Source organism: Leucoraja erinacea, chromosome 24, assembly GCF_028641065.1.
Source record: "Leucoraja erinacea ecotype New England chromosome 24, Leri_hhj_1, whole genome shotgun sequence".
NCBI classification, from domain to species: Eukaryota; Metazoa; Chordata; class Chondrichthyes; order Rajiformes; family Rajidae; genus Leucoraja; species Leucoraja erinaceus.
The window spans coordinates 989,203-1,016,887 of NC_073400.1; the positions used below are offsets into that span (position 1 = coordinate 989,203).

The 27,685-nt window shown below is 45.3% G+C and overlaps 1 protein-coding gene across 1 annotated transcript in view; it reads left to right on the forward strand.

Moving 5' to 3' along the window:
* Positions 1-1,955: 1,955 nt before the first annotated feature.
* slc6a17 (solute carrier family 6 member 17) overlaps positions 1,956-27,685 on the forward strand; it is a gene marked incomplete at its 5' end in the record, with an annotated part of 43,447 nt that continues 17,717 nt past the window's right edge. The window contains 7 exons of the mRNA XM_055655143.1: positions 1,956-2,223; positions 15,681-15,838; positions 18,582-18,708; positions 20,548-20,729; positions 21,155-21,265; positions 22,166-22,407; positions 25,372-25,564. Of these exons, the coding sequence (XP_055511118.1) occupies positions 1,956-2,223; positions 15,681-15,838; positions 18,582-18,708; positions 20,548-20,729; positions 21,155-21,265; positions 22,166-22,407; positions 25,372-25,564 (1,281 nt within the window). The remainder of the gene's footprint in view (positions 2,224-15,680; positions 15,839-18,581; positions 18,709-20,547; positions 20,730-21,154; positions 21,266-22,165; positions 22,408-25,371; positions 25,565-27,685) is intronic.

The following is a 27,685-nucleotide window of genomic DNA, read 5'->3' on the forward strand; positions in this document are numbered from 1 at the left end:
TTTGGAGAATTGTGAGCATTTTCCACACACCACCCCGTTCTGGAAAATCCCTGAACAATATATTTGTGTCCTAAGGAGGTCATTGAGAGGTTCATGTTGTGGAGGATTCTGGCCAAATCCACCATTAGGGGCCGAGGCAAAGATCCAAAGACTAAAGATGCCACAGTGCTAATACGCAGATCTTTAGAAACATAGAAACATAGAAAATAGGTGCAGGAGGAGGCCATTCGGCCCTTCGAGCCAGCACCGCCATTCATTGTGATCATGGCTGATCATCCCCAATCAATAACCCGTGCCTGCCTTCTTCCCATATCCCTTGACTCCACTAGCCCCTAGAGCTCTATCTAACTCTCTCTTAAATCCATCCAGTGACTTGGCCTCCACTGCCCTCTGTGGCAGGGAATTTCATAAATTCACAACTCTCTGAGTGAAAATGTTTTTTCTCACCTCAGTCTTAAATGACCTCCCCTTTATTCTAAGACTGTGGCCCCTGGTTCTGGACTCACCCAACATTGGGAACAACATTGGGAATCTTCACGACCCTCTGGGATTCAACAAGTGCAGCGATGGACCTTAGTTTAGTTTCGAGATAGAGCACGGAAACAAGCCATTCGGTCCAACCGCTATAGGATCTTTGCTTCAGTCTACCGAGTCCATGCTGCTCATCAATCACCCGTTCACACTAGTTCTATGTTATCTCACTTTCATCCACTCCTTACACACTAGGAGCAATTTAACCCACGAACCCACACGTCTTTGGGATGTGAGAGGAAATTGAAGCACCCGAAGGAAACCCATGTGGTCACGGGGTGAATGTGCAAACTCCTCACAGACAGAACCGGGTGCTGTGGGCAGTGGCTCTACTAGCCATGGTACCACCCACTATGCCAGATCTCTGGGCTTCCAGAACATTCTGATACTGCATAGGAAATCTAGAAATGTCTGAGACTCTCATGGCATCATAGACTGGTGGAGTTGTATGGCCCAGATACGGAGCCTTCGCCCACTTATCCACGGCAACAGTTATGCCTAATCCCATTTGCCTGCATTAGATCCAGATCTCTTTACTTGTTTGCTACTTGTCCAAATGTCTATAAATGCTGTAACGGTATCTGCCACTTCCACTTACTCTGCTCCCTCCTTCATAGAATCCTCACGTCCTCTTTACACTTATTCCTCTCACCTTAAACCAATGCTCTCCATTTTTAATAGACTCTCTCATCAACTGAAAAAAGTATTTCTCCAATTTTAGCCTATCTATGCTCCTCGTCATTTTAATAAACCATTCCAATCCTCAGCCTCCCGTGAACAGGGTGTGATCTCAGGGACTCTGTCTGTCCGGGTGGCACTTTCTGTGATCAGTCTTTGACTGAAGATGCTGGAATTGTCACCTTCAGGGGTCAGTGGGTGGTTCAGAGTTTGGTCATATTGAGCCTAGTTTTTTCAGAGTTATGGCCTCTGCCACCTGCGTGAACCGTTAGTTGCTCTAGTGAAATACTTTGTTTCAGATCACAATCCAATGAAATTTGTACTCTACGGGCGCCTTGTCATACCCAAAAAAAAGAGTGTGGCCACCACTGAATGGTAGATGCACGTCTAAACAGATATTAAATGACTTTATCCTCCTTAAAAAATCTTGCAGTTTTTTTCATGTACCGCCAACTGACTCTTCCAGTCCAATATATCGAGTGTTAAGGTACCTGTGCTTTACCACCTCCAAGGCCCATGGTGTCCCTGGTTGAATCTGCCTAACCTGAAATCCACAACTATCTTTCCTCTTCGTTTTTTTGTCCGAGATGGTAGATTGGTGCTGCACTGTACAAGTTGTTGATTGGGGAGTCTAAACATCCCATTGTCCCCAGTGTTTGTGAGGGCCTACAACAGCTGTGTCATCTGAAAATCTGCAAAACAGCTGTTGGTGTTATACCACAATCCGCCGTAATGGTAAACAGTAATGGACCCAACGGGAGCACAGCAATGAGCCCGTCACAGAGTCTGTGGCCGACCTGCTGGCCGGGGAGGAACCCATGGACTACAAGCGCAGCGTGCTCAACATGGGCGCTGCCCAGCCCGCCAAGAACAAGGACATGGAGAACCCTGCGGAGATCGACGACAGGCCGGCCTGGAACAACAAACTGCAGTACATCCTGGCTCAGATCGGCTACTCGGTGGGTCTGGGGAATGTCTGGCGTTTCCCCTACCTGTGTCAGAAAAATGGTGGAGGTAAGGACCAGCCGACGGACTTCCGTGCACGGTTTTACACAGTGTATTTCTCCGTGAGTGTCAGTGAGCTGGAGAGGAGGCACAGGCACTCAAGAGGTCTCTGGGTGTTGGGCAGATGGAGAGAGAGGTGAGAAGAGACCATGGGATGAGACCAAGGGAGAAGGCATTGAGTGAAGTCAAGGAGTGAGTGAGGCAGGTGTTTAGTTTAGCTTATTGTCACGTATACTGAGGTTCAATGCAACGCTTTCGTTATGTGCTAACCAGTCAGCAGAAAGACAAAACATGATTAAAATTGAGCCATCCACAGTGTACCGGTACACGATAAAGGGAATAATGTTTAATGCAAGATAAAGTTCAGTAAAGTCCGATTAGAGATGGTTCGTTCGAAGGTCTCCAATGAGGTAGATAGTAGCTCTGGTCTCTGGCTGGTGATAGGATGGTTCAGTTGCCTGGTAACAGCTGGGAAGAAACTGTCCCTGAATCTGGAAGGATGGAGGAGAGATTGAGGAATGGAGATTGGATTCCTCCACCACTTTGTCAGGTCAAAGAGCAGCAAGGAACAACCATAATGCAGATGGAGCACAATTGGGGAAATGTTATTTTTACGATGGGTCAAGCCAGCTGTTCTACAATATTCCTTATTTGACCCATCTGCCGATGTCGCATAGCTGATTTGAATGTTATGTGGACTTTTGTTAGATTCGTAAGTTGACCCACATGTGGGACAGCTATGAGCGTCAAAGAAGAGGCCGACCTGCTGACACTTTTGAGAAATGGACTAAAAGTGGAGCGTGCTCAACAGGTCCAGACAGGCCAAGAACTAGGACATTGAGGGACCCTGCGTGTAGAAATAGCAGGGGCCTGGAACAAAAATTTCAATGTCCTGGCTCAGAACGGGAATCGGTGCCTGAGGATGTCTGGCGTTTCCCCTACCTGTGTCAGTTCCATGGTGGAAAAGGACCAGCCGACGTACTTCCTAACACGGTTTGACACAGTGTATTTCTTTGACGTCAGTGGAGGGGAGAAGGCAAGGGACTCAAGAATCTGGGTGTTGGGCAGATGGAGATATATATAAGCATCTGGATGAAACAAGGGGTCTGCATTAGGTGAAGTCAAGGACATGGATTTGTGTTTAGTTTAGCTTAGGTCATGTTTACTGACTAATGCAACGCTTTCGTTTTTTGACCAGTCAGGTTACAAAACATGATTAAAATTGATGAGGGTAACAGCTTAAGGATAAAGGGGAAATCCTTTAAAAACGAGATGAGAATAATGTTTTTTTCACACAGAGAGTGGTGAATCGATTAGAGATGGTTCGTTCGAAGGTCTCCAATGAGGTAGATCATAGCTCTGGTCTCTGGCTGGTGATAGGATGGTTCAGTTGCCTGGTTACAGCTGGGAAGAAACTGTCCCTGAACCTGGAAGGATGGAGGAGAGATTGAGGAATGGAGATTGGATTCCTCCACCACTTTGTCAGGACAAAGAGCAGCAAGGAACAACCATAATGCAGATGGAGCACAATTGGGGAAATGTTATTTTTACGATGGGTCAAGCCAGCTGTTCTACAATATTCCTTATTTGACCCATCTGCCGATGTCGCATAGCTGATTTGAATGTCATGTGGACTTTTGTTAGATTCGTAAAGTTTCTCACTTGTACTTGCCAAAGACTAATTTATGCAGATCAAGTTAATGGCCTGCGATTTAATGATGGGATTAGTTGGGAAGAACCAGATCTGTGCCAGAAATTACTGAAATTAATTCCTAGTTAACTCCCATTCTCTCTGATCATGTTGCGTCGAGGAGCAACTAATAAGTTATTGTCTTCCTGCTTCTGTGGTCCAGAGTCCAGTGGACCAGTAACAGGACAATGACTTGCTGAAACTTTACGGGACTATTAACAAAATAGCACATAAATAAATATAAAATAGTCAATAATACAATGCTAATAATCAGTAATACTAGGTAGCCAGACCATAATAGTGCAAAACCGAAGACCTGTAAAATAAAGTCTAGAGGATGGAGAAACGAGGAACTGCTGGTATAATGCAAAAAAGACCCAGAGTGCTGGAGTACTCAGCGGGTCAGGCAGCATTTCTTGGCGACATTGATAGGTGACATTTTGGGTCAGGAGCCTTCTTCAGTTGAAAGGATCAAAATAAATATTTGGGACCAGATGAGGGGAGGGAGAGGCAGTGAGGTGAATGTTGGAGCACATTGTGGTGATGGAGCTCTGTGGTTTAATATGGAGGGTAGTTGAGTAAAATGGCTGAATGACTTTATCCTCTGTGCTGACCTTGTGAAAAAGAAAGACAGTGGAAGGGAAATGGCTGTGTGGTTCATAGGTCATGGGAGGGGAAGTGTTATAGTTCTGGTGGAAGGGAGAGGAGGTTTTAAATAAGATCTGTTCACCACATTGCTGCTCCCCCTTTTTGGTACAGCTGGCATCTCTCTCCTTAAAGTAGGTCAGTATCTCATCATGTGCTTTAGAGCAGACAGCGACCTGTAACTGAGATTTATTCACTGTTAAAGATCAGAATGTTCTCCAATCTTCTGCAAATTTCCTACCTACAATCTGTGCACAAAATCATCAAAATCACTGTTGACAATTTCTGCTGATTTCTTCCAAAACTGCCGTGTATTATCAAGCTGAATGATTTAATTGCAGCATTGAGGAAGACTGAATGTCATTCATTCATTTCTAATCCCATCTGCCACTGACACTTTCTACATTACATCTTTGCTGAGATCTTTCTCTTTTTATCCATTCCCCGTTAACTAATATTGAACGCTTTGCTTCAGCAGCTACTGGAATTAATGTATTCTTAACAACGTCACACACACACGATGGGGGGGGGGGGGGGGGGGGGGGGGAGGGGGGGGGGTCTCACTTCTTTGCACATCTTCAATATGTACTTTTGTTAGCCGGTCGGAAATGCTTTCTCACATTAGAACCAATTTCCATTCAATTTCTTGCTAATGTTCTCTGCCCAGTTTTAATCATCCCCAATTCTCACACATTCGGCTAACAAATTTGTTCGGCACGGACTTGTAGGGCCGAGATGGCCTGTTTCCGTGCTGTAATTGTTATATGGTTATATAGTTATATGGTTATTCATCATAACCTTAATTCCTCACTTCCAATCTTTTTTGAGTAAATCACCCTAATTGCAATATCCTTCCATTATTGGTCATCCAAGAGCTGTGGGTTACGAAACAATCCAAGTTCTACAAAGAAACAAAGATATTGAGCAAGCTCATTGCCATTAACAGTTCAGTGTCTATTTACAAAACTTAGTTGCTGCTTTCCTGACTAATTGTAGACTGTTTTCTCAGCAACCCAAGTGACAATTATTAAAGGACTGCAGAGGGCAGCGGACAAAGTGGGAAATGCAACTACTGTTTTACTTATCTGAACATGGAGCCAGAAATAATGAATTTGGCTCTTCCAAACTCCGCATCATATCGTCAGCCACCAATTGTTCCACTAGATCTTCACTTCTTTCATCCGACTTCCCATCCAGGTTTAGTTTTGTTTAGTTTGCTTAGAAATACAGCCAGAACACTAAGTCTGTGCTGACACTATCCAACATACTAGCGCCAATTTACAATTTTTACCAAAGCCAATAAACCTACAAACCTGTACGTCTTTGGAGTGTGTGAGGAAAATGGAGCTCCTGGAGAAAACCCTTGTGATCACGGGGAGAACGTGCAAACTCCGTACAGACAGCACCCGTAGTCAGGATCTAACCCAGTTTTTGACATTAAATGTTATGTTGTAGCGCCGTGCTCTCAGCTCCAGTGTGTCCCAGAGCTAATGAACAGCTATTAGTTTAGACAATAGCCCGCTTCATGCTTGTCTAACTTTCTATTTCAGTGACTCATTTGTATTGTCAGTATAAATTGGTTCAGATTTATCTCTCTAAATTCCATTGTATGCCAGCAGCTACTGTGAGGCCAAGTTAATCTCCTCCATCTGGCCCACTTTCATTTCCCATCCCGTGCCTGCTATTTCTGCTTCTGAGCCAAGACAGTGATCCAGGTTGGGTGATGTCACCAGAGGAGGACTAGGAGAGGTCAGCAGGTGAGGTCACCAGGTGAGGTCATCATGAGGACAGAGGAAGGACTGGGTGAGGTCACCAATGAGAAGACTTTGTCAGGTCACCAGAATTTTAGTTTAGAGATGCAGCGTGGAAACAGGCCCTTCCATGTCAACCAGTGATCACCTTATAACCATATAACAATATAACAATTACAGCGCGGAAACAGGCCATCTTGGCCCTTCTAGTCCGTGCCGAACACTTATTCTCACCTAGTCCCATCTACCTGCACTCAGACCATAACCCCCCAATCCTTTCCGTCCATATACCTATCCAATTTATTTTTAAATGATAACATCGAACCTGCCTCCACCACCTTCACTGGAAGCTCATTCCACACAGCCACCACTCTCTGAGTAAAGAAGTTCCCCCTCATGTTACCCCTAAATGTCTGTCCCTTAATTCTCAAATCATGTCCTCTTGTTTGAATCGTCCCTACTCTCAATGGAAAAAGCTTATCCACGTCAACTCTGTCTATCCCTCTCATCATTTTAAAGACCTCTAACAAGTCCCCCCTTAACCTTCTGCGCTCCAAAGAATAAAGACCTAACTTGTTCAACCTTTCTCTGTAACTTAGTTGCTGAAACCCAGACAACATTCTAGTAAATCTCCTCTGTACTCTCTCTATTTTGTTGACATCTTTCCTATAATTTGGCGACCAAAATTGTACACCATACTCCAGAATTGGCCTCACCAATGCCTCGTACAATTTTAACATTACATCCCAACTTCTATACTCAATGCTCTGATTTATAAAGGCCAGCACACCAAAAACTTTCTTTACCACCCTATCTACATGAGATTCCACCTTCAGGGGACTATGCACAGTTATTCCTAGATCCCTCTGTTCAACTGCATTCCTCAATTTGCTACCATTTACCATGTACATCCTATTGTGATTTGTCCTGTCAAGATGTAGCACCTTGTACACTAGCTCTATCCTACACCCTAGGAACAATCAGTGCCGGATTTAGATGAAGAGAGGCCCTAAGCTGTTCCACTTGTGAGGCCCTCAACGACCGGACAGCCATGGCGGCCAAACCTCCCACAATTCAAAGCGAGGGAGAAAGTGCCCAGCGCCGACCAGTTGCCGTTGCAGTGCGCATGCGCAGGGCGGCCGATGATGTGCTGGCCGTGGTTGTGCGCATGTGCAAGGCGGCCTGCCGTGCCGGCGGATGAGGAGCGAGCGAAGCCCGGCGGCCCGGACACGGATAGTGGGGGGAGATGGAGAGAGAGAGATAGAGAGGGGGGCTGCCCAGAGTTGAACAGTAGGTGTTCTGTCTTGGCCGGAGGCCCCCCTAGACCTCGAGGCCTATCAATATTTTCGGGGGGGGCCCCCTACAAAGTGGGGGCCCTAAGCTATAGCTTGTTTAGCTTATACGTAAATCCGGCACTGGGAACAATTTACAATCTTTATCCAAGACAATTTACCTACAAATCTGTACGCCTTTGGAGTGTGCACCCAGAGGAAACTCACGCCGAGCGTGCACCCAGAGGCCATAAACACAGCACCCATAGTCAGGATTGAACCCGGTCTCTGGCGCTGTAAGGCAGCAACTCTGCTGCTGCACCACCCGTGCTACCCCAATATTGGATACTGAATAGGTCTGGAGAAAGGTCTCGACCCGAAACCTCACCCATTCCTTCTCTCCAGAGATGTTGCCTGTCCCATTGAATTACTCCAGCATCTTTAGGTATGTGAAGAGGAAAACATTAGTTAAGACCAAAGTTGGACCCTTGAAGACTGAAAAAGATGAATTTATTATGGGGAACAAGGAAATGGCCTTGTTGAGCAGGTACTTTGGATCTGGCTTCAATAAGGAGGACACAAAAATCTTCCTGATATCTAGTGGCCAGAGAATCTGGGGTGATGGAGGAACTGAAGGAAATCAACATTAGGCAAGAAATGGTAGACAAAAATTGAGAAACTCAGAAATTCAGATTGAAGAAGGGTTTCGACCCGAAACGTTGCCTATTTCCTTCGCTCCATAGATGCTGCCCCACCTGCTGAGTTTATGCAGTATTTTTGTCGACCTTCGATTTTTCAGCATCTGCAGTTCCTTCTTAAACAGGCAGGATACTGTGCTGGGTAGACTGATGGAACTGAAGGCTGATGAATCCCTAGGGCCTGATGATCTGCATCCCAGGGTACTTAAGGAAGTGGCTCTAGAAATTGTGGATGCATTGGTGATAAATTTTCCAATGTTCTATATATTCAGGATCAGTTCCTATGGATTGGAGGGTAGCTAATGTTATCCCACTTTTTAAGAAAGGCGGGAGAGAGAAAACAGGGAACTATAGACCAGTTAGCCTGACATAGGTGGTGGGGAAGATGCTGGAGTCAATTATAAAAGATTAAATAGCTGCACATTGGGATAGCAGTAACAGGATCGGTCCAAGTCAGCATGGATTTATGAAGGGGAAATCATGCTTGACTAATCTTCTGGAATTTTTTGACGATGCAACTAGGAAAATGGACAAGGGAGAGCCAGTGGATGTATTGTCCCTGGACTTTCAGTAAGCATTTGATAAGGTCCCACTTAGGAGATTAGTGGGCAAAATACGGGCACATGGTATTGGGGGTAGAGTGCTGACATGGATAGAAAATTGGTTGGCAGACAGGAAACAAAATAGTGATTAACCTTCAGAATGGCAGGCATTGACTAGTGGGGTACCGCAAGGCTCGGTGCTGGGACCACAGCTATTTACAGTATATATCATTGATTTAGATGAAGGGATTCAAAGTAACATTAGCAAATTTGCAGATGACCCAAAGCTGGGTAGCAGTGTGAACTGTGAGGAGGATGCTATGAGGGGTGGGAATCTTCACATGGGTCCACCCTGTTTTGACGAATGCAACCAACCTGGCGTGCACAATCAAGTAAGATCTAATAGAACAAGTTGTCCTACAACTTTAGGCTGTGCACGCCGTACGCAAGAAGAAGAAGGATGCTATGACAATGCAGGATGACTTGGACAGGTTGGGTGAGTGGGCAGATGCATGTCAGATGCAGTTGATAAATGTGAGGTTATCCACTTTGGTAGCAAAAACGAAAGGCAGATTAGTATCTAAATGGCGTCAAGTTGGGAAAGGGGGAAGTACAACGGGATCTGGGGGTCCTTGTTCATCAGTCTATGAAAGTAAGCATGCAGGTACAGCAGGCAGTGAAGAAAGCGAATGGCATTTATAACAAGAGGAGTTGAGTATAGGAGGAAATAGGTCCTTCTGCAGTTGTATAGGGCCCTAGTGAGACCACACCTGGAGTATTGTGTGCAGTTTTGGTCCCCTAATTTGAGGAAGGACATTCTTGCTATTGAGGGAGTACAGCGTAGGTTTACAAGGATGGCGGTACTGTCATTAACTGAGATAATGGAACGGCTGGGCTTGTATACTCTGGCGTTTAGAAGGATGAGAGGGCATCCTATTGAAACATATAAAATTATTATGGTTTTGGACACATGTTCAGGAAACATGTTCGTGATGTTGGGAGAGTCCAGAACCATGGGCCACAGTTTAAGAATAAGGGTAAGCCATTTAGAATGGAGATGAGGAAACATTTTTTCCCACAGAGAGTTGTAAGTCTGTGGAATTCTCTGCCTCAGAGAGCGGTGGAGGCCGATTCACTTCATAAATTGGGTACACAATTGGGGAACACGACTTTTACTGTATAACGTTGGCTTATGGTTTTGTTTGGGTGGAGATACGCTCCCTCACACAGGAGAAAGTGCTTTGGGTTGCAGGTCTCTGGCCGGTGATGGATGTGGGTCTGACACAGTGTGTTCCCTTCTGGGGTGGATGCACCTTACTGGACACAACAGTGGCACAAGACAAGCCACCGATTGAACTGTGATGCTATGGTGGGACTCAGGGGCGGATTAAGGGTCACTGGTGCCCTAAGCACTAAGCCCCCCTCCTTTCCACACTGATCCAGTCCATTTTAGTTGTTGACATGTCTGACCAGATATACACTGCAGGTTGCAGCGGTACAAAAAGGTATTCATATGATAACACAATATACTCTACAAACTAAGCCAAGCTTGGGCTACATAAAGTTCTACAAAAATGCAATACAGCATCTATTTTAATATTTCACAAGTTAAATGTATCAAAGTTCCAATATTCATGACCTGAAAGGCATTTTTCTACATTTCTTTTTTATCGCAAAATTACTGATAACATCCTCGAAATTAATACTTCTCAGAATGTCTGCTTGAATTATTAATATACACAGTGAGTCGAGTCTTTCTTGAAGCATAGCTGATCTATTTGGGTTTTTTTATATGTTTCAGTTGTGAGAAAGACCTCTCTGTTGTGCAGTTGGTGACCATTAATGTTAAAAATATTCTTAAGGCAATTTCAACATTTGGAAAGGCACTCTCTAGTTTGTCTTCTGTAATTGTGTTGTAAAGTTCCATGTGAGTGAAAGATGTTTTCTTGGTTGTTTTAAACTTATGAAGAACATATGAATGGAACTGCTGAAGCTCTGAAGACAAAGTGTTGTTCGTGTCATCTGGATAAACATCAACGAGTGTCTGACAAGTCTTTGAGTACCTTTCACTTTCTGATAATTGGGAAGTAGCACCTTGTTGGGTGGCATTAGGAACATGTCAGACAAGAGAATCAGTGTACACCTTTCGTCTCCTCATTTCCGTTTCTAATTTTTCAACAATTACATAAAAAGTGAAGATACGGAATTTTTTACAAATCTTCATTCGTTTTTTTTTCTTTTCACCCTTTTCCCAACTTTGTGGTGCCCCCTTTGGCCCTGGTGCCCTAAGCACGTGCTTAGTGTGCTTAATGGTTAATCCGCCCCTGGTGGGGCTAGTCACTGTGGGTAGCAAGCATTTCAGAGGTTATATTTAGATGACTGAAGATCACCACCCTCTGTACAGGCCGTTGCTAAATCTGCGCTCTGAGGAGCACCTGCGGTGTGATCAGATGGCAGACCTGTTTCTGGCACAAGTTCACTGAATCCCTGAATAAATGAAGTCGTACATCATGAGTCACAGGAGGATGTGGGAAATGATCCAAAATTGCCCGCGGCATTTGTTATATTATGAAAGTGTATTTACAGCTGTGACAATCGCCTGGGAACTGGCGTAGAGGAAATGTCCCTATTTCACTGCGGCAGAATATTCTGCATATCTGTTTCTCAGCCGCCATCTCCTTCTGGTGTTTGTTGCGTGTATTTGTCAGCCGGTGTCTTCATGAAGCTTCCCATGGGACATTTTCCTGCGTGCTGCACTTCCTACCCACTGACTCCATCCATTCCACTGACATATCTCTGAGGGGCGATAGAGCCTCCCCAGAGATAGACAGAAAGTGCTGAGGTAACTCAGTGGGTCAGGCATCATCTCTGGAGAAATAGGAGACGTTTTTGTTCAGGACACTTTTTTAGACTGAAAGTAGGTGGGTCGGGGAGGCAGGAAAGAACTGGAGGCGAGAAAAGACCAGGACAAATCAGGGCCGGTAACAGATGACCTCAGGCAGGGTGGTGCTCTAGTAGGAATATGGTTGGTGAGGGAAGGAGTGATCACAAGAGAAATACAGTGTGGTGAACTGTGGGACTGGTTGGGCTGAAGGAAAGGGGGTCAAGTGAGGAGGTGAGTGTTAGCAGAAGATACTTAAAATTAGAAAATTGGATTGGAGGATTTATTAGAGAGGTTGTAGCTCTAGAAGCTGACCAGATCCACTGATGTATCCAATGAGTTTCCAGCTTCCGTTCCACTATCTGTGTTGTAAAATTCCATTTATTAACATTATCGCAATCCTCCCCCACTTCTCCTCTCCTTTCATCCAAACAGAGGGATCTGGGTATAACCGTGCATAGTTCCTTGAAGGTGGAATCTCATATAGATAGGGTGTTAAAGAAAGCTTTTGGTATCCTAGCCTTTCTAAATCAGCGCCTGGAGTATAGAAGCTGGGATGTAATGTTAAAATTGTACAAGGCATTGACCAAATCTGGAGTACTTCGCCCCTGATGTCAACAAAATAGAGAGAGTACATCTATTTACTAGAATGTTGCCTGGGAAGTTACAGGTCTTTATGGAGCCAGAAGGTTAAGGGGGGATCTGATAGAGGTCTTTAAAATGATGAGAGGGATAGACAGAGTTGATGTGGACAAGCTTTTCCCTTTGTAGGGAAGATTCAAACAAACTCAGTATTTAATATGAAACTTCTTTACTCAGAGAGTGGTAGCGGTGTGGAATGAGCTTCCAGTGGAAGTGGTGGAGGCAAATTCATTTAAAAGTTAATTGGATAGGCATATGGATGAGAAGGGGATGGAGGGTTATGGTATGGGGGCAGGCCGGTGGGACTAAGGGGAAAAAAAATTTGGGCCGGACTTCGGCTGTTTCATGCTGTAATTGTTATATGGTTATAAGCAGTTGCAACCTCAAGTGGTGGCTATCTAGCATGTTCTGAAACTAACTTCCTGCAACCAAACTGACATCTATCCTGGTTGGTATCAATCCCGTGCAAACAACAACCATGATCTTGTGACAAACTGTATTTAAAACTCCCAGCTCTGGTTTTAAATTCAAGTTAATAATTTCTCGTAGCAGAATTGGGCCATTCGGCCCATCAACTTCTTCATAGGCTTCACGTCTTCAATTCGGGGCCGTACGACCACTCTATCTAGAAGGAAATGTCATTCCTATTAACATTGAGTCTCCCACTTTCTACAACTTATCGAGTCACAGACAGACAGCTTGGAAACGTGCTCTGTGTTACGTTTGTCTGGATGTGCTATGGGGACACGTGAGGCAGGGCAGTAGGATTGTTACATCTAACCCGCGAGTGACCGACCCTCAGACGTTTTGATGATAAAACATAGACATAGATTCTGCGCATGAGTCAGCCTCACCTTGAGATGGAGATTGAGGAGCAGCAGGAGTTGGTGATTTACATTGTGAAACGTCCAGTGAGTAAAGGTGACCCCTCGTCATCGTACGCTGGAGCGAGTGGGACAGGTGACAGGTAAATCACAGGGGCAGCCCGGGTGGGATGGATGGGAGCACAGCGACACATTTCACACCATCCAGGCCCACAATGAGAGTCTTCAATGCTGACATCAGCACAGGTCATTGTTGAGCTGTGGATGTATCCCAGGGCACAGCTGTCTATTGGAAGAGCAGTCCAGCCTTTACCTGAGAAGGTCACTCTTTCCTCCCTCAGTGTAGTGTCTGCAATGTGTACATCAGAAGATGCACTGCAGCAAAAGCCAGGACAGAGTTAAATAGCACGGAAACAGCCCCTTCTGCCCAACTCATCTTTGTAGACCAAGATGGCCCATCTAAGCCAATCCCACCTGCTTATGTTTAGCCTATACTCCTCCAAAACTATCCTATCTATACACCTGTCCAAGCACATTTTAAATGTTGTTATAGTACCTGCCTCAACTACCTGCTCTGGCAACTAATACATCCACCCGATGTCCCCTAGTTCTTGATTCCCCTACCCTGGTAAAAAATCTATGCATTTACCCTATCTAGATGTTTTACACCTCTTCAAGAACACTACTCAGCCCCGTGAGTTCCAAGGTCTTGGCCTGCCCAACCTCTCACTGCAACTCAGGCCCTCAAGTCTTGGCAACGTCCTCCGAAATCTGCACCGCATTTGTCCGTATCTTTCCTACACACTAGGGCCAACCAGCACATCTTTGTGATGTTGGGGAAACTGGGGTACCTGGCGGAAACCATGGAGAACATGCAAACTCCACAGAGACAGCGCTGGAGGCCTCTGTGCCTTGACTGTGTTGTAACTGCTTATGGTCACTGAAGCACAGTCACTGAAAGTCATTTTGCATTCAAGCTCGGCTTCAGATTTCTGCTTTGCAGCAGTATTTGCTAACAGCCCCAGAGACACGACCAGTGGCTCTCAGCTGCATAGTGTGCGGAGCTTGACTGCTAATTCATGAGCGTGTCTAGGGCACCAATTAAAATGAGATTAATGATATTTTCCAGACACTTTGTCAGAGTTTGAAAGACTTGTTCTGTGGTCAGAATAAAAGTGTGATGTGGATTGGTACTGCACTGTATGAGCTGACTGCTTTCCAGTGAATTCCAATAATTTTCCCAGTTTCATGGTGTAGTCCTTTGGATCACATTGATAATCCTTGTGGTTTTTACTGAGAGAGTAGGGAAATGGACCTGGATAAGAAGAATGAGAAGATCTGAAGAGGAGCCTCAACCTGAAACGTCACCTCCAGGGACAGTGCCAGACCCGCTCAGTTACTCCAACATTTTTGTGTCATTTTTTTGTAAATCGGCATCTTCAGTTCCTTGATTCTACAAAGAAGATGGGTTAGGAGGTGATGGTTTGGGGAGATGTGAGTTAGAGGGGGCAGGGCTAAAGTGATAAGGCAAAGGTCATTGGTGTGCTTTAGGGTGAGGAGAATATTATAAAGGTGCAGTCGCAAGGCGTTGGAATTAGATCCCGGGGTGAATGATGGAGGGCATTGGATCAGGGGCCGGCAGGGGAATGGGATCATGGATCACGTAGAGGTGAATGTTAAATAGCGTTGATGAGGGTGGGTCCAAGTGAAATTTAGTGTAGAGATGCAGCATGGAAACAGGCCCTTCAGCCCACCATGAACCTGCAAACCACCAATCATCCGTTCACACCAGTTCTATGTTATCCCATTTTTGCCTTCACTCCCTAGACAAGAGGGACACATTTGCAATAGCCAATTAGCCTACAAACACGCACATCTTTGAGATGGGGAGGAAACCTGAAAACCCACGCGGTCACAAGAAGAACATGCAAACTCCACACAGACAGCAGCCGAGGTCAGGATCGAACCGGGGTCTGGCACTGAGGCAGTGGTTCTACCAGTTGCACCACTGTGCCGCTCTGGTTATAGGTTGCAATTTGATGTGGGTACAAGGAACTGCAGATGCTGGTTTATATAAAAAAGACACAAAGTTCTGGAGTAACTTAATGGGTCAGGCAGCACCTTTGGAGAACATGGACAGGGGATGTTTCGGGTAGAGACCATTCTTCATGTCGTGCGACTTTAGACTTTAGACGTACAGCATGGAAACATGCCCTTCAGCCCACCAAGTCCATGTCAACCAATGGAAGGGCCTCGACCCAAAACGCCACATTCCATCTCTCCAGATGAAGCCAATTAACCTCCAAACCAAAATGTCTTTGGAATGTGGGAAGAAACTGGAGCACCCAGAGGAAGCCCACGTTGTCACAGAGAGAACATGCAAACTCCATACAGACAGCACCCATAGTCAGGATCGAACCTGGGTCTCTGGAGCTGTAAGGCTACAACTCTGCTGCTGTGCCACTGTGCTGCCCGTTGTTGTTGAAATGTATTCTTATGCTGAACCTCTGTCTAACTTCCAGGTGCTTATCTAGTTCCGTATTTCATCCTGCTCCTCATCATTGGGATCCCGCTGTTCTTCCTGGAGCTTGCAGTGGGCCAGAGAATAAGGAGAGGAAGCATCGGTGTATGGAACTACATCTGTCCTCGGCTGGGAGGCATCGGCTTTGCCAGTTGTATCGTAAGTCCCACACCAGAGCTTAGTCTAAATATACTTGCATGGTGGTTTTTACTTTTCAAGAGAAGAAACCTAAATCATTAACAGATGGAATGGCCTGTGTGAAATGGAAAGGATGTACGGAATCTCAAACATGGTTACAGCTCACCCACTTCTAATTTTATTAAAGGAAAAAGAGAAAATGTAGCCAATCAACTCTAAGTAAAAAATTGAAACTGCCTGAGTGAGAATTTAGGCACAAAATGCTGGAGTAACTCAGTGGGACAGGCAGCAGCTCTGGAGAGAAGGAATGGGTGACGTTTCAGATCGAGACCCTTCTTCATTCTGTCAGGGGAGAGGGAGATACAGAGATAAGGAAATGCAAGGTGTGAAAACAAGACAAAGGGGATTGCCTTACACCTCTCACACACTTCCTTATCTCTGTGTCTCTCTTTGATTTAAACCAGCATCTGCAGTTCCTTCCTACACATGTTTCAGAATTTACCTCTCATTCCCCCTTATGCCACTTTCCTTCCCTACATCATGGAGTCAGACTGCAGAGAAACAGGCCATTTGGCCCCCAATGTACGTACTGGCCAACAATCACCCACCAATATTAATCTTATTTTCCCGCACTTGATCCACAGTCTTTCTTGCCTCCAATCTTCACGCTGTGCTGTTTACTGTCTCCCTCTCCCTCTTGGACAGAACATCGCAGATTCTATCACCTTCTGGATGAAAAAACGTTGCTTCGGATTCCCTCTAAACCTCCTCCTCTTGGTTGGTTTTAGACACTGATGTTACAGGTGCTAAAGGCTAAAGGTTCTATTTACCCTATCCATGCCCATCATAACGAGAAACACTTCTATGAGATGCCATCTCAGACTGCTCCAAGGAAAACAAATTCCATCTGACTTTAGACTTGAGAGATAGCATGGATGCAGGCCCTTCATCCTACCAAGTCTACGCTGACCAGCCGTCCCCGCACACCAACACTATCCTACACACAAGGGACAATTTACAATTTTTATTGAAGCCAATTAACCAACAAACCTGTATGTCTTTGGAGCGTGGGAGGAAACCGGAGCACCTGGAGAAAACCCACGCGATCACAAGAAGAACATACAAACTCCGTACAGAAAGCACCTATAGTCAGAATCAAACCCGGGTTTCTGGCACTGTAGATCTCCCGCTGTGCCATTGTGTCACTCCCTACAGAGGAAACTATTTTATCCCATACACAATCCTGCTGAACAGAACTGCACACAATACTCCATTCGTCACCTAACCAATATTGTATATAGTTGTTCCATAATCTTCCAGTTCTTTGATTCTATACCTGGCTAATGGGGGTGAAAATCCCAGAGGACTGGTGTTGACACCATCAGGAATCCTTGGACTTGTAAATTAAATCTCTCTGCTCCTCAAAATCATTCAGTATCACTTCCACTCTCCATCAGAAATCCACTCTAGTTTAAAAATATTTGGTAACATCCTCATAATGGTCTTTGCTGATAAATGTAAGGATGTCTTGTGTCTACTGTACTATTTCAGTAATACTGTGTGGTACAGTGGCAGAAAGATAATATTATTCACTACTTTCACTTTTTCAGTTGATAACTGCTTTGTTAAAGGGGGATCTTTATTCTTCATCACTACCAATAACATTATCCGATTGTCTTCATGATAAAGGACATCTATGTGATACAGAGGTTTTATTGTGACACGGCTATAATGAATGATACTTTGTGGCAACTATTCGAACACATTCTCACTGCAGCATACCGCGACTCAGTTCCTGAATCCCTTTCTCCACTGCTCATGTCACGCAGTCCTCCACTGCCCTCCACCATCACCTCACTAGGACATTCCCCCTCATCACATTTCCCAAGACCATTCTGCCCATCCATTCCCTACAATCCGTCCCTCATCCCAAAGACTCTCGGCTCATTCCAGTCTCAATGCTCTTCCCAACCCAAGTTTTCAGGCATTTTCCCCCACTCTCCCCTCAGCCCACCTCACTCAACCCATGCTGCAAGTCCAGATACCCTCATCTACAAATGCCCTCCCATCTACCTTCATGTCAGTGAGGGGCAGCACAGTGGTGCAGCGGTAAAGTTGCTGCCTTTACAGTAGCAGAGACCTGGGTTCAATCCTGACTACGGGTGGCATTTGTATGCTCTTCACATGAACTTGTAAAACTGCAATTGTCCCTAGTGTGTGTAGGATGGTGCTAGTGTGCAGGGATCGCTGGTCGGCACGGACTCGATGAGTGGATGGGCCTGTTTCTGCGTGTATCTCTAAACTAAACTTGAAGAGCTCACACTCTACCGTCCCTCCAGGTCATTAATGTAAATATTTAATGTTAGATACAAGCCTGCCATGGTCCATGTTACCTCTCATCACCACCTCCCCTCATACCTGCACTGCTGGGGACCTTACCAACCTGTAGTTAGCCTAGTTAGTTAGTTAGTTAGTTAGTTAGTTAGTTAGTTAGTTAGTTAGTTAGTTAGTTAGTTAGTTAGTTAGTTAGTTAGTTAGTTAGTTAGTTATTGTAGTTTGCGATACAGGTTCATTTCGTTCTTCTGAATGGAGACCATTCTTCCCAAAGACAGGCCGATGCTGTAAATGCAATGTGTCAGATTGAAGATGATCAGTCAGTGCCACACTTGGGTGATGGAGAGATGATACTATTCAGCTATTCCCTCCTGCATGAATCCCCTGTGCTCTGCTCATTGATCAGTCGGTGCTTTCTCTCCCCTGCCAGGTTTGTTTCTTTGTCGGCCTCTACTACAACGTCATCATCGGATGGAGTATATTCTACTTCTTCAAATCTTTTCAGTCTCCTCTCCCGTGGAGCGAATGCCCACTAATCACCAATGGCAACGTTACCAGTGAGTACTCAGTCTCATTCAGTTTGGCGTGGGGCAGACAGCACTCCTAGTCTTTCCATAGTTAAAGACCAGATTTGTGTGTGGTCGCTGTTAGCATCGCCTGAACTGTTGTATATGAACTGGCATCTTCTTGTCGGCAAAAATTACACTACGTTTCCTATTTATTGTCTCCTTCAGCCTCTCCTTTTTGTGTGTTATCACTGCAGATGTTGATGTGTAGAGAGTTGATGAGGGTGGGATTATAAAACGTTGGTTCAATGGCAGACATCAACTTCAGTCAGAGTTCCATGCTAATTTAATGCAAGGCCAATCCAATGTTGAATGCAGAATCTTGATGTTACAGAGGTCCATGCTTTTCTATGTTTCCCCACACCCCACTCTTTCTTCAGCAGCAATGATTTGAAATGGTTCACCGCACTAATGTATGGAATGTCTTCTCTAAGCGATGGGTGAGGGCCAGAAGTTGTGATCCCCAAATCACAGGGTATGCGGGTACAGTGGCACAATAGTTCCACAGCCTCACAACACCAGTGACCCGGGTTCAATCCCATCCTCTGCTGCTGTCTGTGTGGAGTTTGCGCGTTCTCCCTGTGATCTAAGATTCCAAACACGTGCGGGTTTGTAGGTTAATTGGCCCTTGGTAAATTGCCCCTAGAGTGTTGGGAGTGTATGAGAAAATTGGAGAGCATAGAACTAGTATAAATGGGTGATCAATGGTCGGCGTGGATGTGATGGGCTGAAGGGCCTGTTTCCATGCTGTATCTTTCAATCAATTCATCTTTGATGCTGAGGATTTTATTTGTTTGATGCTCTATAAATGGAGCTGGGGTCAAAACGTCAGATGATGAAGGCCATGAGACACTGGGCCTTGTGATAGATTTGCCCTCGGCGCTTCATAACAAAAGAAACTCCTGATAATATAATTTCTCTGATGTTTTGAGTATAGGTTTATTATTGTCCCATGTGCCGTGATACAGTAAAATGCTTTGTTTGTGTGCTCTCCAATTAAATCCCATAATACTATACATCGATAGTACTATATATGTATAGTACTATACATCATCTTTCTGTGTCCATCTTGTTACAAATATTGACCTCGCTGTCATCATCCATCCTGAAAAAGGACGCTAGCTTCCGGCGACAATCAGTGGAAGCCATCACTTGTCTCAAAAGATGATGGCGGTAGCAGAATTAGCTCAGGATACTTCCAGTTTCCAGCCCCGCCACGTGGATGCTTCTGCTATGGGGCCGTAGAATTAAGTCAAATGCAAGTTTATGTTTAGGTTTTGTTTCATTATCGTCACAGTGGAAAGCTTTGTGTTGGATGCTGCGCAAACAGATGGGATAATACTCTACAATCATCAAACTCAAGTACTGTAGATGGAGCAAAGGGGAAATACAGGATATAGTTCCCAGTGTTGTAGCGCATCAGTTCTAGAGGCAGGTGGAGCAAAGAGAAAACTACCAGAGTGATGGGGGGGGTTGATCGGCATCCAATGTCCTTCCCTGAGGTATTACCTGGAGGATTTCATCACTAAGTCAACCTCTTCCTCCAGTAATGTCATTCTCTCTGACAATGGACATCACCAAGTTTTGTCATCATGTAATTAAAAGGAACTGCAGATGCTGGTTTATACTAAATATAGACACAAAACTCTGGAGTAACTCAGTGGGTTAGGCAGCATCTCTGGATAGGTGACGTTTCAGGTCAGGACCCTTCTTTGGTCTGAAACATTACCTATCCATGTTCTCCCGAGATGCTGCCTGACCCGCTGAGTTACTCCAGCACTTTGGTTCTCACTCTTATTTAACACTCAGTAACATTTCTTCTTCTCTCAGTTGTGGAGCCGGAGTGTGAGAAGAGCTCAGCTACCACCTACTTCTGGTACAGAGATGCTCTGAATATCTCAGACAACATCAATGATGGGGGAGGCCTCAACTGGAGGATGACACTGTGTCTGCTGTCTGCCTGGTTTATTGTGGGACTGTGCACAATCAAAGGTATCCAGTCATCTGGGAAGGTAAGTCTATTGACGTAAACGGAGAGAGGGCAGGGGTACAAGACTGTACCTCAGGGCTGTTTCCTGGACTGAGTTTTATTGTCTTGCTGACTCATCCTGGCTCTTTTCCCAGCGTAGAGGACGCAGGTCGGTGCGGACTTGGTGGGTTGAAGGGCCTTTTCCTGTGCTGTATCTCTAAACTAAACTAAGCATAAAAGGAATGTTATTTTGTATTCACCACAAGATGTGCCTAGACTGGGTGTGTTGGACAGGGCAGTGTGAAGGAAAGTTTATTCTGCGTACAGGTTACATTTTAGACTGCTACGGTGTCTATGTTTATCGGAGTATTGTCCTGGCTGTGACTTTGCCCATTCCATGTGAGCACAGCTCCTGGTTTTGTGACTCGCTAGGTACAATCCCATGGGTTTGCATTCACTTTCTTCCAGGTGATGTACTTCAGCTCTCTCTTTCCGTACGTCGTTCTGGTTTGTTTCCTGATTCGAAGTCTCCTCCTCAGAGGCTCAATTGATGGAATTCTTCACATGTTCACTCCGAAGGTACATTCACTCTTGCTTTATAGTCCGAGCTTCACTTCAGGGAGCAAATTGTTGTCGTGTATTGCTCGGTCTCGAAGATAGACACAAAGCTGAAGTAATTCAGTAGGCCAGGCAGCATCTCTGGAGGACAGGTAAGAGGGGAATGATTTAATAGGAACCCGAGGAGCAACGTTTTCACACAGAGGGTGGTGGGTGTATGGAGCGAGCTGCCGGAGGAGGTGGTTGAGGTAGGAGGATGAGTGGTGATCTTATAGAGGTGTCAAAATCATGAGAGGAGTAGATCGGGTAAATGCATTGAGTCTCTTGCCCAGAGTAGAGGAATCGAGATCCAAAGGATATAGGTTTAAAGTGCGGGAGGAAAGACGTAATAGGATCCTGAGTGGTAACGTTTATACACACAGGGTGGTGGGTCTATGGAACACGCTGCTGGAAGTGAGAGTTGAGGCTGGGACTATTGCTACTTTTTAAAAACCTAAATGGTACATGGATAGGATAGGTTTCGAGAGGTATGGGACAAATACGGGCAGGTGGGACTAGTGTATAGAGGACATGGTGGTAGGTGTGGGCAAGTTAGGCCAAAGGGCCTGTTTTCCACACTGTAGGACTCAATGGCTCTAGAACTATAGCTACTTAAAAAAAAACATTTGAACAGGTACATGGATAGAAAGGGTTTGGAGGAATGTGGACCAAACTTGGGCAGGTGGGACGAATATAGATGGGGCGTCTTGGTCGGCATGGGCAAGTTGGGCTGAAGGGCTGTTTCCACACTGTATAACTCAATTACTCCATGACATGGATAGATGACGTTTTGGGTTGGGACCCTTCTTTAGAGTTACTCCATCACTCTGTGTGTTTTTTATAAACCAGCATCTGCAATTGCTTGTTGCTTTGTCTTTGCAGTTGGAGAAGATGATGGAAACGCAGGTGTGGAGGGAAGCGGCCACACAAGTCTTCTTTGCTCTTGGTCTCGGGTTTGGCGGAGTCATCGCCTTCTCCAGTTACAACAAGAAAGACAACAACTGCCACTTTGATGCAGCCCTGGTGGCCTTTATCAATTTCTTCACCTCCATCCTGGCGACCCTTGTAGTGTTTGCGGTTCTAGGTTTCAAAGCCAACGTGATGAATGAGAAGTGTGTGATTACGTAAGTCTGCCCGGACTTTACGGGATATTCTGTTTGCTGAAATGTAGTTAGGGAGAGTTTTAATCCCAAAAAACGAGTGAGTTGCTGTCAGGTGAAATGCAAAGCTGATTCCAACAATTAACCTGTTCATGAGACCTTCTGTTGGCTGTTCCCTATCCACGTGGAGTCAATGTGGATTTGCACAATTATGTCATCGTATCATAAACGTAGAACATAGAACAGTGCAGCACAGGAACAGGAACAGCACCAGGCCTTCCAGCCCACAATCTAAACCAAACATGATGCCAAGTTCAACTTATCTAATCTGCTAAACATGATCCATATCCCTCCATTCATTGCATATCCACGGGCCTATCCAAAGGCTTTTTAAAATGCCACTATCATATCTGCCTCCACCACCAACCCCAGCAACACGTTCCAGGTATCCAGCACCCTCTTTGTAAAAAAACTCCCCACACTCACCTCCTTTAAACTTTGCACCTCTCACCCTGAAGGAATTCCCTCTCATCTTTAGGAAGATTATATTCTATTCATTATTATATCCAATATTCAGGAAGCTGTCTTCCTTGCCTCTTGCCTGAGTCATTGTGCATTGTGTGTGTGGTGAATCTGTAGAATCCTTTGGAACAAAAGGCTGTAGAGGACAAGTCAATGGATATGTTTAAGGCAGGGATAGATAGATAGATTCTTGATTGGTGCGGGTGTCAGGGGTTATGGGGAGAAGGCAGGAGAATGGGGTTATGAGGGAGCGATAGATCAGCCATGATTGAATGGTGGAGTAAACTTGATGGCCTAATCCTGCTCCTATCACATGACCTGTGTCCCCATTATATGGCTTAAACACTCCAGAACAGTAGAACAGGAGACAAAGGGTGTCAGATATGGACAGAGGAGGAGGAGGAGTGAAATGTAAAGCTGGAGGGAGGCCGGAAGGGGTCAGGGAGAAGGGGAGAGATGGAGGATAAAAGTGAAATATGGGACTCGGGGATGGAGATAAGTGTAGAAAGGGGGGGGGGGGGGGGGGGGGAGATAGTGGGAGAAATCTGCTTAATACATGAAATTGGGTAGTTCAATGTTCATACCCAAGCAGAATATGAGGTGCTGTTCCTCCAGTTTGTCTGTGACTTCACTCTGGCAATGGAGGAGGCCCAGGACTGAAAGGTCAGAATGGGAAAAATGACACAAAATGTTGGAGTAACTCAGCGGGTCGGGCAGCATCTCTGAAGAAAATTGATAGGTGACGTTTGGGGTTGGGACCCTTCTACAGCAGGTGAGTGTGGGGATGGGAGGGAGATGACATGGTTAGAAGCGGGAGATCCAGCAGACCTTGGCAGACAGAGTACAAGTCCACACGATTCAGTTCAGTACTGTGTCATGTTGACCTTGCCTGTGAACATCCACCCACCACACATACACTCAGCAGGATGTCCCATTCTATCTGCGTCATGTGTGTACGTAGGTCCTCAGTGCTTTCTTTGTTGCAGCCTCTCCAGCTGGTTGCAACGTCCACATTCCCATCACTACTCCAGACTAGGTAAGCAGAGGCAAGAAGTTTCCATTAGCAGACGTTTACTGACGTGGACTGCGGGTTTAATCATTCTGCTGAACGATAGCACATAGATATTGTACCATGGTGAAGGGCATAATTCTGACCATCAAGTTAATGCCACGATTAAGCAATCCCTTTCATCCACTATTTTTCCCTTTGATATATTCTCCGCACATTCCCACCAACTCCCCCAAATCATATGCATAACCCGGGCGATTTACAGAGGCCAATTAACCTGCCAACCCGCACAATTGGAAGGAAACCAGAGCACCCGAGGGAAACTCGAAACAGTTACAAACTGCACACATATAGCAGCCGAGATCAGGATTGAACAATGTTCGTCAGAGCTATGTAGCAGCAACTCCCTTGCCACCCCAGCAATCAACCTTTGTTGCCCTCCCTCTGTAGTAAGTCATAGAGTCATACGGCACGGAAATAGGCCCTTTGACCTAACTTACCCATGACGACCAAGATACACTCAGGTCCCATTTGCCCATATTTGGACTATATCCCTTATATGTACCTGTCTAAATGTCTTTTAATGGTATATGCATAGTTAAGGAGACATGAACAATGGACCGTGCGGGAGAGGATGGACAGATTTCTCTGGACAATTGGAGGCTGTTCTCTGGAGGCTGATAGATGTATATAACAGTATGAGAGGAATAGATACGCTAGACAGTCAAAACCTTTTTCCCAGGATGAAAAAATCCAAAACGAGAGTACATACCTTTGGGTGAGAGGGCCAAAGTTTAAAGGAGATGTGCGGGGCAAGTTTTGTACACATAATGTTGTGAGTGCCTGGAACGCACCGCCGGGCGTGGTGGTGGAGTCAGATACGTTAGTGGAATTTAAAATTCTTTTGGACAGGTATATGGATATGCAGGGAATGGAGGGTTATTGGTTACATGCAGTTAGATGTGATAGTCTTGGCATCACATTCAGCATGGACATTATGGGCTTGTAAGACCCTCTGTAATCATGGTAGGATATCCAGCTGAACTCACGTGACTTGGCTTTAGAGATACAGCGTGGAAACAGGCCCCTCAGCCCACAAGAGTCCACGTTGACCAACGTTAACCCGTACACTAGCACTATCCAACACACTAGGGACAATTTACAATTAACAAGCCTATTAACTTTAAACCTGCACATCTTTGGAGTGTGGGAGGAACCCGGAGTACCCGGAGGAAACCCATGCGGTTACAGGGAGAACGTGCAAACTCCGTGCAGACAGCATCCGTAGTCAGGCTCAAGCCGGGTCTCTGGCGCTGTGAGGCAGCAATTCTACCTCTGTGCCACGGTTGAAGATCTGACAGGCATTTGAGACACACACTCTGCCTTCACTTTTATCAATGCAGTGATTCCTCCAGAAATGGACTGGATATTTTTATTCTTCCTTCCTCTCTTGACAGGAATTCTGAAAAGATTATCGGATACCTGAATTCCGATGTGCTGAGCCACGACCTGATTCCGCCACACATCAACTTCTCTCACCTCACCGCCTCTGACTACGCAGAGATGTACACTGTGATAAAGACCGTGAAGGAGGATCATTTCAAGGAACTCGGGCTGGACACGTGTCAGTTGGAGGATGAGCTGAACAAGGTGAGACTCGGCTCAGTGTCACTCCACGGAATGTCCAAACCTTACAGCAATGGAAGAGGTGGACCATGGATTAATTTTGGGTGTGGATATGCTGAGAATCTTTGTGATTTAACACAAAATGCTGGAGTAACTCAGTGGATCAGGCAGCAAATACAGAGAAAAAGAATGGGTGACATTTCGGGTCAAGACTCTTCTTCAGACTCAGAGACATAAAAACATAGAGTGATCAATACAGCATGGAAACAGGCCCTTCGGCCCAACTTATGTCCTCTGATCCTCGATTCACCTACTTTGTGCATCTACCCAATCATGATTTTATCGGGAGAGGGAAACTGGAGGTATGTTTTTTCTCTCCCCCTGACTCTCAGACTGAAGAAGGATCTCAACCCAAAATGTCACCAGAGATGAGTTACTCCGACATGTTGTGTCTTTCTTCGTTGTAAAGCAGCATCTGCAGTTCCTTCCAACACATCTTCGTATGCAACACATTTAATGAATGTTATGGCACGATGTACAAAATTCCTTTGTTTTCCCTCAAATCACGGAGGCTTTTGAGAGAGACGTTTATATCCTTCAATTGAACTGAAAGGCAAAGTGTTGCTGTAAATTGATGAGGAGGGTAGAAAACGTTGATCTTAAGCAATAATTAGTTCCCCATGGAGGGATCTGCCTTCTCAGAGAGTGCCACCATTTAAAAGTCTGTCAAATACTCTCTGAACTCACACACCCAGAAACACGAGGAAGAGATTCAGAAGCAGGAAGAGTCTCAATTTCAACTGCAGTTATTATTATTATTATTATTATTATTATTATTATTATTATTAACATTATACTTATGGGCGCCTTTCAAAGACTCTCAAGGATGCCTTACAAAATTTAATAATCAGATTACAAAACATATAAGCAGAATAAAACAAGAAACAAAAAATAGTGGGGCCAACACACATTTCAAAGAGAGAGTGGCGGCAGCTAAACGTGCCAGCGTTCACTCTCCCTTCTGGCAGCCATCTTGGAGACAAAACAACCAAAACACCTTTTAACATTGAACATCCACCACAGTGACTCCTACACACTCCTCACTGTGGTGGAAGGCGAAATATAGCTCAAGTCCTTCAGTTGTCAACTTTGATTGATCATCCACTAGGTTTCAACGGGCTGAGCATCACTGGAGGGGAGGTGGTGAGAGAGAGTGACATCCCTGATAGTCCCTCGTGCATGCAGAAGCAGAGACACTCACGTAGATATCTCTAAACCATCTACTTGGTCCTTTATCGACATTTAACTGTAGACTGTAAATGATCAAAGGTCTGAATGGTCCCGGGGTGGGAGATTCAACCTTCACGTGGTCCACCCTGTTTCAACGAATGCAATCAACCTGGCGTGCACAATCAAATAAGATCAAACAAGTTGTCCTACAACTTTAGGCTGTGCACGCCATACGCAAGAAGAAGAAAAAGAAGGGTCCCGACCTGAGGAGTTGCCTGTCTATGTTCTTCAGAGATGCTGCCTAACCCTTTACTTTACTTTGTAGATACAGCACGGAAACAGGCCATTCGGCCCACCGAGTCTGCGTGATCAGACAGTTTATATAGTGTAAAGTACACTAGCACTATCCTACACACGAGGGACAATTGACAATTTTACTGATTAACCTACAAACCCGCACGTCTTTGGGATTTGGGAGGAAACAGGAACAGCTGGAGAAAACCCACACGGTCACAAGGAGAACATGCAAACTCCACAAAGATAGCACCCGCAGTCAGTATTGAACCCGGGTCTCTGGTGCTGTGAGGCTGCGCCACTGCGCACTACACACTGCACCCCCACTCACCCGCTGAGTTACTCCAGCACTTTATGTCTTTTTTTGTAAACCAGCATCTGCCGTTTGTTACATCCACCAAGGACCTTCTGTCAGCATGGAATTCACTTGCTTGGAAGGGGAAATTCACAGCACAGGGACCACCCAGTCTCTCTGGCCACTTGTGGTTTCCCTCACCCGAATGCAGGCTGTAAAATTGGGGCCACCCTGAATTATGATATAGTTTATAGTGTAGATACATCATGGAAACAGAACCTTGGGCCCACAGAGTCCACACCAACCTGTTCACACTAGTTCTATAT